Source organism: Chaetodon auriga, chromosome 4 (assembly GCF_051107435.1).
Source record: "Chaetodon auriga isolate fChaAug3 chromosome 4, fChaAug3.hap1, whole genome shotgun sequence".
Taxonomy (NCBI): domain Eukaryota; kingdom Metazoa; phylum Chordata; class Actinopteri; order Chaetodontiformes; family Chaetodontidae; genus Chaetodon; species Chaetodon auriga.
Genome location: NC_135077.1, coordinates 226269 through 237500, shown reverse-complemented (window position 1 = coordinate 237500; position 11232 = coordinate 226269). Strand labels below are relative to the sequence as shown.

At 41.9% G+C, this 11232-nt stretch overlaps 2 protein-coding genes across 5 annotated transcripts in view; one reads left to right on the top strand and one right to left on the bottom strand.

Annotated features, from left to right (window-relative positions):
* The window catches only part of LOC143318989 (EGF-containing fibulin-like extracellular matrix protein 1), an 18200-nt gene extending 13153 nt beyond the window's left edge, over positions 1–5047 (top strand). For 2 of the 4 annotated variants that reach the window (XM_076727540.1, XM_076727539.1), the window contains exons 9-12: positions 360–483; positions 836–1028; positions 1622–1648; positions 1763–5046. In XM_076727540.1, the coding sequence (XP_076583655.1) occupies positions 360–483; positions 836–1028; positions 1622–1648; positions 1763–1924 (506 nt within the window). In that variant the 3' untranslated portion in view covers positions 1925–5046. Of the gene's footprint in view, positions 1–359; positions 484–835; positions 1029–1621; positions 1649–1762 lie in introns of all 4 variants that reach the window. The other 2 variants (XM_076727541.1, XM_076727542.1) reach the window with 2 other exon arrangements.
* LOC143319626 (mitogen-activated protein kinase kinase kinase kinase 3-like) overlaps positions 1–11232 on the bottom strand; it is a 158724-nt gene that overhangs the window by 55608 nt on the left and 91884 nt on the right. The gene's annotated exons all lie outside the window — the stretch shown is intronic.

The window sequence follows — 11232 nt, the reverse complement described above, 5'->3', positions numbered from 1 at the left end:
CTGAGCACAGTAAGCTAAATTTGAAGAACCTGGTAACAGGTGGGATTATCTCACCTGCAGACAGATAATCCATCACTGTCAATGTCAACACTTTGATTATCAGTTTGAGTGAAATACAGAGGCTGGTGTCTTCAGGGACACGTTCACATGTGAGATTTAGGAATGGACATTCATTCTTGCATTAGCGGCTCCTGGTTGATTTGATGGCTTCCTGATTTCTATACTCAACATGATATTAAAGGAACATTTCATGCTCCTGCAGAAGTGACGTGATCAGAACCGGCTTCTCTAAAATGATCTGATGGAGAGACAGAGCAGAAGTGCTGGTTCTGATGTAGACTTTCTGGTTCTGTTTACAGATATTAACGAGTGTGAAACCGGACCAAACTGCAGTGAGAATCAGGTGTGCTGGAACTACTTTGGAGGTTACCGGTGCTATCCCAGAAACCCCTGCCAGGATCCCTACGTACAGACCGGAGAGGGGTGAGACTAACAAAGCTTCTTTACACACCTGGAAGACTGTGACGAAGGGTTTGAGGGTTTCAGATCGAGAACTCTTTGGGAGAATAAAGTTTCATAAGTGTGTAGATGATGTTTAGCACTTCACAGTACTTTCAAAGTTTCCTGTTAGTTTAGACCTTCAGCATCGTGATCTCCTGATCAGGTTGAAAAAAAAACAACACTCTTGGAGTCCCCTGTGGCAGACAAAGCATGATGAAGTGTCCTCTGGGACGTCCTTCAGGGGGGACATGCTACATCTGGACAGGCAGTGCAGTTCTGTCTCAGCTCATCGTGGACTGTCGTGCTGAATCGTCACTAACTGATGTGTCCTCAGGCGCTGCAGCTGTCAGTCTCTGAGCGCATGCAGAGGACTTCCTCCCTCCATCGTCTATAAGTACATGAGCATCACGTCGGAGCGCTCGGTGCCGGCGGACATCTTCCAGATTCAGGCGACCAGCGTCTTCCCCAACATGCACAACACGTTCAGGATCAAAGCCGGCAACGAGGAGGGACAGTTTTTCCTCAGGGTGAGCCGGACTCTTTCTCTACTCTGATTTGATGTCAGTGAAACTCATCTGATGCTCGAATCTCATCACAGCTCATCTTAGTGAGGGTAATCTCACCACATCCTGTTTCATGTAGTTTCTTCTGGTCTCTTCTCATTGGCTTGTCCTAATCACACTCACTGACATTTAATCATATTAATCTCAACCGTTGGCAGCTCATTTCATTCTCGTGTCGTGTAATCTCGTCCCATTTTCTTCTCACCTCATCTCACTCAGTCTCAGTCTGAATTCATCTGAATACGTTCACTCCCTTTTGTCCTCATTTTGTTTCCTCTGCTCTAAATTCACCGTCAGCTCGGTGGCCTGTCGGTGAATTCAGCCCAGAACACGACGTCGCTGACTGTCAGATGCTTCTTAACCACAGAGCAACAGATCTATAGACTTCTGACCAACAGATACTATTGGCTGCTGGAAGAAACTGTTTGACCAATCAGGAGCTACATTCTGTTGCTTTGGATTAAAACATTAAGATCACTTGTTCATTTCTATGTCTTTCACATTATCGTTGGGCTTGATTTGTTGATGAAGACTGTAAAACTTTTCTTCATTGTTAGACTTTTCGGAGGTTTGCTGTGAAAAAGGTCAGCAGATATTTTTGTCGTGACCTTAATATTAGTTCATATTCAATCAAATCTATCATCTCATGTCATGTCATCTCTTTTTTGATGTCTTGATGGTGGTTGTTCTTGTTGCAGCGATCCAGTAACGTCAGCGCCATGCTGGTGATGACGCGTCCTCTGATTGGTCCCAGAGAGCACGTCCTGGACCTGGAGATGGTGACGCAGAACTCGGCTCTCAGTTATCGATCCAGCTCTCTGCTCCGCCTCACCATCATCGTCGGACCTTATGCTTTCTAAAATCTGTTCCAAGGACGCTTTCAAGGACCTAAACATTAATATGTTTCTTTCAACAGACGTCTGATTTGAGTAACCATTTTGTCCGTCTTTGCTATAAAATTGTGAGTTTTCCAGAAAAATGGCTCCAGATCAAAACACCTGACTTCAAACATTTAAGCCTCATTTCCACGTTTCATTTGAAGAGTTTTTCATCAGATGAAATTCAGAGGAGACGATGAGAGGAAGCTACTGACGCAGCTGAACTAATGTCTTAGTTTGAGATATCCAAAAAGATAACAATTAAATCATTTAAGATCGATTGAAATTATGACAAAACTACATCAACGATATCTTTAAAGAGTCAGAATTCAAATGGAAATATCTGAAATTCACATTCTAGGAGGTAAAATTTAATTGTAGATCTCTGATTAGATTGTCCACATGGTTCATCCTCATCGGTCAGAATCTAATCAGAGACATCTCACATTAAGGTTTGGACTCGTCATGAAAGCATGTTGATGTTCATGTGGATTCTGTCCATCAGACAGAGACAATCAGAGGAAACGCCCACATGTCGTCTTTTCTGGTTTCTCAAACTGAACTCACCTGCTGATGATGTCATGAGGACTTGGTCCAGTCAGGTTTCAGCTCTGCAGGGATGTCCTTCTGTCTCCTCCGCTGTCAGAGCGGCAGCTGTATTTTCCTGAGGTCACGGTGTTGATGGTGTCCGTGTCAGCTGACGGATGTGACAGTGAACAGCTGTTTCACGTTCTTTCAGTCAACACAGACGCAATAAAACGTGTGATTCTACAACATGACTTCGTTTCAGTAACTAAACTCTGTTCTTCACAGTTTCCTGCCTTCATGTTCTGAAGTCTGTTTGACCTCTGACCCCTGTGACAGCTGACCTCCGTGTAAACAGCTAACCCAGCGCCCGCCTCCACGCTAACATACTGAGTACAGAGAGTGTGTGAGGTTTAGAGTGTCCATAGAATGAGGTGAAGTATCCCACCACCCAAACTAAAACTGTTCACGTTCATTTTTCATCTTTTCTGCTAACTGAAGGATTATTTGGCGACGAAGACGCACACGAGATCCACAACACGTTCTTCTGTGGCCTCATTTTGTCCTCTTTATCTTCTTGATGCACGTCCAGGACATGTTATGTGATCAGCGTTATTATTACTGTGATTATTGCAAACGTTGGGGAGTTGAGGTTGGTTGGCACAGGTTACCATGGTGATGCCGACCAGGTACACACTGCTCGTCCACGTCGTGACAATGACGCAGAACAAAGAGCTTCAGATGGACCACCTGCCTCAGTTTGGTCTCTCTGTAGAAGTAGAACATAGACAGACCCAGAGTGGACTGGGAGCTGCTCTTGGACCGCGTCCAGTCCTTAATGGTTCTGGTCTCTTCTGAAAGGAAACACTCTGAACTTTGACCTCCAGTAGTCAGAATCACTGGACGTGCTGCTGGCTTCGAGCAGACGTCTGAACACGCTGAAGGAGAAGGTTGTTTTCTGCCTGAGCGTTTTTAGCAGATAGATGCTTGTAGATGATTTTATCTGTTTCTTATTAGCTGGAAAACACAATGAAGCCTTAAACTGGTCCAAGTTCAATAAAGACTGAGAGCAAGATCACAGACACAGAGTATTTTCTCTATTGGTACATCAAGGCGTTCTCCAAAAAGGCAATTTATTCTATTCATCTACATAAATATCTAAATTTTTATTGATGAAATCTAATTTTTGGGGTATCTATATTCATACTGAAGTTATGTTTAACTTTATTTTAACTTTCTATCTTTAGACTGAGGCCACTAACTATATTCATCACTTCAAACTGTGTTACAAGCCTATGAGCACTGAATTGCTTGATTCGGAGTAACTGGCAGTAATCAATCATTGCGGTGTGTTCAGAATTTCATTGACTATTCAGAGTGTCAGTCATCTGCACAGTCCTTTGTGATTGGTTCATTCTGTACACTGAGGAAGAGGAGGAGGCCCTTCTGTTCACAGCTCCTGACATTTAATCCTGATGAACATCTGAGGTCAGTTCAGTTTAACATGGTGAGACGTCAGACTCACAGAAGAGACAAAGGTTTACCTCAGCTTTCGCTTCTTTCAGCACCTTCTCAGCAGGTCAGACGTTTGCAGACACTTTAAACGATTTCACTTGTTCAGGCATTTCAGGCAGCTTCCAGAAGCTTCTCACAGCACGTTTGCTTGAGTTTTGGCTCCTTCCTCTTGACAGAACTGTTGGAACTCAGTCGGGCTTTCTCAGGTCTGCCTTCAGATGTTCAGTTTGACCGAGGTCGGGCTCTACGATGGACACTACGCCACCTTCACTTTGTTGTGCTGAAACCATTTTGCTTGGGGTCACAGTCTGTTTGGAAGAGCCGAGCTTTCCGGCTGATGTGTTGAGATGTTGCTTCTATACAACCACATGATTTCCACCAGTCCCGCCTGCAGCAGAGTAACATGGTGCTGCCTCCCAGAGCCTCACGGCTGGGCTTGTGGACGTCCACAGTGATTTTCTGAGCTCTTGGCTGATTTCTTTTGATTTTCCAGTGAAGTTGAACAAAGAGATAATTTTTCATAATCTGGACAAATGTTCGTATGCACAGCTGTTTTTTCTATTCTGTATCTGATTAACTTTTAGATTTTTTTTTGACCTCTTCATGCCACTGTGCCTTTTTGTAACCTGCTGGCTGTAACGACTAGATTTCCCCGGAGGGATCAATAAAGTCCTATCTTATCTTATCTTATCTTGAATTTGAAGGTATGTTTTAAAATACATCCACAGGTACCTTCAACTGACTCAGAAGATGTCAATTAGCCAATGAGAAGCTTCTAAAGCCATGACATCATTTTCTGGAATTTTCCAAGCTGTGTAAAGGTACAGTCAGCTACATCCTAACGATGAATGCAGTATACAGCATGTACTACATAATAATACTGTTTCTCATAGTACTATGTGGTAAGAACCTGTTGAATGGATTCATTTCGCAGACTTAGTCTTTTATTGATCCCAATCTGGGAAATTGTTTTGTCGCAGTAGCAATGAACAAAGAACATACAGACGACCGTAGAACATATACAAGAATTTAAAAAAGTCAACAAAAAGTGACAAAATATACACAGAAAAAGCAGCAGTGAATACAAGATCAAACTAAATGTAACTGTAAATATACTGTAAATATAAATACACACGTGGACAAAATTGATGGTACCCTTCAGTTAATGAAAGAAAAACTCACAATGGTCACAGAAATAACTTGAATCTGACAAAAGTAATAATAAATAAAAATTCTATGAAATTTAACCAATGAAAGTCAGACATTGCTTTTCAACCATGCTTCAACAGAATTATTTAAAAAAAATAAACTCATGAAACAGGCCTGGACAAAAATGATGGTACCCCTAGAAAAGACTGAAAATAATGTGACCAAAGGGACATGTTAATCCAAGGTGTGTCCACTAATTAGCATCACAGGAGTCTACAATCTTGTAATCAGTCAGTGGGCCTATGTATAGGGCTACAGGTAGTCACTGTGCTGTTTGGTGACATGGTGTGTACCACACTCAACATGGACCAGAGGAAGCAAAGGAAAGAGTTGTCTCAGGAGATTAGAAGGAAAATTATAGACAAGCATGTTAAAGGTAAAGACTATAAGACCGTCTCCAAGCAGCTTGATGTTCCTGTGACTACAGTTGCACATATTATTCAGAAATTTAAGATCCATGGGACTGTAGCCAACCTCCCTGGACGTGGCCACAGGAGGAAAATTGATGACAAATCAAAGAGACGGATAATACGAATGGTAACAAAAGAGCCCAGAAAAACTTCTAAAGAGATTAAAGGTGAACTTTAAGGAACATCAGTGTCAGATCGCACCATCCGTTGTTGTTTGAGCCAAAGTGGACTTAATGGGAGACGACCAAGGAGGACACCATTGTTGAAAACAAATCATAAAAAAGCCAGACTGGAATTTGCCAAACTACATGTTGACAACCCTCTTAATACTGTTTAATTTCCATCCACGAGCTGTGCCGACAGCAGGCTGCTCTTGTGTCCAGTTTGGCTTCTTCTTCTCTTTTTATCCATTTCGTTGGTTGTTTTGGTCTTTCTGCCAAACCAAACCGCTTTTTATAAGGACGCCAGCAGTCACAGGAGGTGCTGACAGCTGAGTCTGCGTCCACCATTAATATCAAATACAGGAAGTAGTAAAATTACCAACATGGACAGAAAACAGAACAGTAAGCAAATCAATATAATCGGCATGTGAACGAGGTCCGTTCAGACATTTTGAATTAATGTCACAATTCATTTCATTTTGCTGAGTTTCATCATCATGACATGAAATTAATGTCACGATTACACATTTCTTAATACAGTCCAAATATATGATGGGTTGATTTTACTGTCCATTCATTACCAGGAGCGCGGAGAGCCCCCCCCCCTTTTTGTAACAACCAATCACAGCTTTTAGAAGACTGCGTCATACCTAGCAGCGGGGTCAAGCACACCTCCTCACTCAGAACAGAGTTTGTGTACCTCCTTGCTTGCTCAGAGTTGCTCTCACACACTTCCTGAGTCGCTCTTAAGCTCAGATTCCTTGCTGGGAATTTGAATTCTACGTTCGGAGCTCTGTCCGAGGACTCTTTGTGAAAACGGGCCCTGAAGTTTTGGAAAATCTGAACTTTAGAAAGTGCTTTTAAAAATTCTCCATGTTTGTGACCTGAAACTCTGTTAAACGTTAGAGCAGTTTCAGAGGTCATACCTGTGATCAACGCCTTCGTACTTTACAGGAGGATGTCCCTGCCGCCCCACACAGGTGAGACTGAGCAGACGTCCAGTCAGGTGGAAGCTGGATGGAGCTGTGATGAGAACAATGGAGCTATCAATCAAGCTTAGCTCCACACCTGTGTGGAAAGACAACAGGTGCCCAACCTTTAAGATTTGACATCCAAATGATACGATACCTTCATAAAGTACAAAGATTAAACAGTATAATAAGTAGTTGGTGATAGCTACAACACTAAACTACTGCTTATACTTCAGTACATCAGTAGTAATAAACCAACAACATATAATAAAGTACTGACATAGTCTCTGCATTATGACTGCTTCTACTTTTGATACTTTAAGTGCATTTTTCTAATAATACTTTTACATAAATACAGTGTTTTTCCACTGAGACATTAGTCCTTTAACTGCAGTAAAGGTCCTTTTTCTGTCAAAAGGGATGAAACGTCTGCAGAGATCCAGTGAATGTGGAGACAAACTCCAAACAGCTGCGTCCTGTTTCCTGTTTGCATCAAGTCCACCTGTGATGTAATGATACACTGCTGGTTACCAAGCAACACATCAACACTGTGTGTGTGTGTGTGTGTGTGTGTGTGTGTGTGTGTGTGTGTGTGTGTGTGTGTGTGCTGTTACCTAACCAGCCTCAGTGGATCCAGGATCAGTGTTTCCACATCATGTTGTCAGAATGTTAGAAACCTGTTCAACATTATACTGACAGCTGTGCGTGTGTGTGTGTGTGTGTGTGTGTGTGTGTGTGTGTGTGTGTGTGTGTGAATCTAAACCAGACCGAACTAAAGCTGAACCAACTGTTGACAGTAACATTTATATTGTGCAGTTTTCCACTTCCTACTGGTTCTGCTGGTTCATTCCAGGGTTCCAGTGATCCCTGGGAGGATCCAGGATCCAGTTCCAGTGATCCTGGGAGTCTTGAGGGGATGCTGGGGGTCGTTGGTGGTTTCTTGTGTCCATACAGAGATAATGAGGGTTTTAAAATGGTCTTCAGGAGGATCCAGATTCCAGTATGTCTTTGGAAAAGACTCAAGGACGTGTCCTTTTCAGGTGTCCCAGAATACCTTCAAAAGGACATTCTGGAAGTTTCCAGAGGCCTTCCAGGATCTTCCAGTAATGTTTCAGGGGGTCTCTGAATGTCTTCCAGGGACTCCTGGAGAACTTCAACATTTGTTTTTTTGGTTAAAGTTTGTGTGAAGCTGCGGGAGCAGAGAACTGAGTGTTGAGGCGCCTCCATGTGGCTGATCTGTAGACTGCAACCACCAATATCCACTGATCAGTAATCATTAGAGTATATCGATACTGTTCACACTGATAGCACCACAGCTCCTGCTAACATGACCACTGCCACTGGTGCAAAGTACATTTACTCTGGTTCTATATTTCAGTACAGTTTTGCAGCATTTGTACTTTACTTTTGTAATACTTGCTGGCTGTAATGACTTAATTTCTCCGGTGTGGAAAACTCTGAACTGAACACAACACAGACTGATCACAGCGACAGTTTACACCACGTCACCTCGTCCCTTACAACATCACGTACATGCCGCCAGTGGTGGAATGTACATATAGTATTTTACCGTACTTCAGTACAATTTGGAGGTACTTGTACCTCACTTACAACTGTGATTGCAAAAAAGTTATAAATTAAACAACCAAACAGTTTATACAGCTGAAGGATTCATCAATCAGTGATTGACAGACAATGATTGATCGTCTGCTGTTTTAATGGTTCATTGATCTCTGCTGTGGAATCATCTGATGTTTGATCTTCTCACATGTTTGAGTTGCTGCTTTTCCTCTCAATGATCTGAATGTGTTTGGAATCATGTGGAGCTTTGGACTATTTGGACCAAACAAACATGGTGAAGGCGTCACTTTGGGCTCTTTGTCACCACATTTCTCACTATTTTCACAATGTTTCCAAAGCAAACGATCAATCGATCGATCGATGGAGGAAATGATCAGCTGATTGATCCAGAATGAAAAGAATCATTAGTTTGAGTTAAAATGAGCTCCACCTCAACCAACTCCAACAGGGACATCCTGCTGAGACATGAATGAGGAGACACACTGATCTAAAGACCAGAGACAAGAGGACAACAGACACAGAGACACAATGATCTAAAGAGACCAGAGACAAGAGGACAACAGACACAGAGACACAATGATCTACAGAGACCAGAGGACAACAGACACAGAGACACAATGATCTACAGAGACCAGAGGACAACAGACACAGAGACACAATGATCTACAGAGACCAGAGGACAACAGACACAGAGACACAATGATCTACAGAGACCAGAGGACAACAGACACAGAGACACAATGATCTAAAGAGACAAGAGGACAACAGACACAGAGACACAATGATCTACAGAGACAAGAGGACAACAGACACAGAGACACAATGATCTACAGAGACAAGAGGACAACAGACACAGAGACACAATGATCTAAAGAGACCAGAGACAAGAGGACAACAGACACAGAGACACAATGATCTACAGAGACCAGAGGACAACAGACACAGAGACACAATGATCTACAGAGACCAGAGGACAACAGACACAGAGACACAATGATCTAAAGAGACAAGAGGACAACAGACACAGAGACACAATGATCTAAAGAGACCAGAGGACAACAGACACAGAGACACAATGATCTACAGAGACCAGAGGACAACAGACACAGAGACACAATGATCTACAGAGACCAGAGGACAACAGACACAGAGACACAATGATCTAAAGAGACCAGAGACAAGAGGACAACAGACACAGAGACACAATGATCTACAGAGACCAGAGGACAACAGACACAGAGACACAATGATCTAAAGAGACAAGAGGACAACAGACACAGAGACACAATGATCTAAAGAGACAAGAGGACAACAGACACAGGGGAAACTTTCAGTACTTTTACTTTTAGTACATTTTCATGATTATACTCACATACTTTTACCGCAGTAACATTAAATGCAGGACTTTGACTCGTAACAGAGTATTTGTACGGTGTGGTATTTGTACTTTCACTGAAGTACAGGGTCTGAGTGCTTCCTGAGTACTTCCAGCACTGCATGCTGTTGTTCAATGAGTATATTACCGTGAAATATTAAGATTAGGTTTCAAATAAAAAAGTAAAACTAGCAAAACATTCAAATTGCATGCAAATTTTTACTTAAGTAATAACAGAAGCACTTACACCAAAATATAGTGAAAGTACCAAAAATAAAAGTACTCATTATGCAAAGTTTATTACCCAATCAGTGTTCCATTAAATATATGATCTGATCATTATATTGATTAATCAACACAGCAGGTCAAGCTGCATCATATTTGACCAATTCTTTATGTTTTTGAAACTTGTAAAGTCAGTTACGTGGAAAAGAAGTTTAAAGTAGGAGAAAATAAAAAGACTCAAGTACAAGTATGTCAAAATGGTACTCAAGTACAGTACATGAGTAAATGTACTTAGGCGAGTTACCTCCCATCAGCGGAGACATGGCTAAATGAATGAATGGTGTGTGTGTGTGTGTGTGTGTGTGTGTGTGTGTGTGTGTGTGTGTGTGTGCATACTGTGTATTTTATACCCAGTGAGCTTTGTTTTGCAGTACTCTGATATTTGGGTTAACATTTGCTAATATCCATGACCTCTGTGCAATTATCTTCAATATGACATGTCTTTTTACTGCATTATACATTTTTGTGCCGTGCAGTAGTACAAAAACACTGTAGTGATTTATGATCCTTATCTTACTCAGATTTGTCCTCTGACAAACTGAGCCACAATTCTCAAGGTAATACTGCTTTTAAACTCTTTTTAGACTTAGGCCGCTTCTTCACTGATCCCAATTTGGGAAATTATTTGTGTATAATATACGTATTTAGAGTTGATTTTATTTTTTAACCTTTTTTTATTGTCTATTTGTTCTTTTTTAAGTCTCCTTTTTATTCTTACCTCTGTAACAACTTTCCCCTTGTGCGATAAATAAAGTTTTATCTTCTGAGCTGAAATTAGTTATTTGACAATAAATCTGATTATTGCTTAATGACTTTTCCAGCTTTTCAGATGTGAATATTTACTAGTTGCAGAGTTTTCTTTGCCGGTGTGCGGGGGGCAGGTGGTAACCCAGCCTCAGGTGTGCTCGGAGCCGCCTGTCGGTAGGAGAATCATCTGTCCACAGAGCCCCAGCAGGCGGCTTCGCGAACCTCAACAAACCCGACGTGGCGTGGCAAAGCCAGCACTAACTGGGGCTCTTGCCCCGTATGATTACACCTCCTTACGGTTCCGCTCCTCTTTTCTCCTCATTTTTCTTCCCTTTTCCTCTCTGCGTGTGTATGAAGTTTTTCAGAGTCAACTTCAGCGCGAAGCAAATCATTGACCAAATAAGGAGAAGCACCGCCATAAAAGGCAAGGCGTTTCTTTATATGGAGGAAAGTAGTTCCCACTCACGTCGGAAACAACACGTCTTCTTTAATATCAATGCGCACATATTCA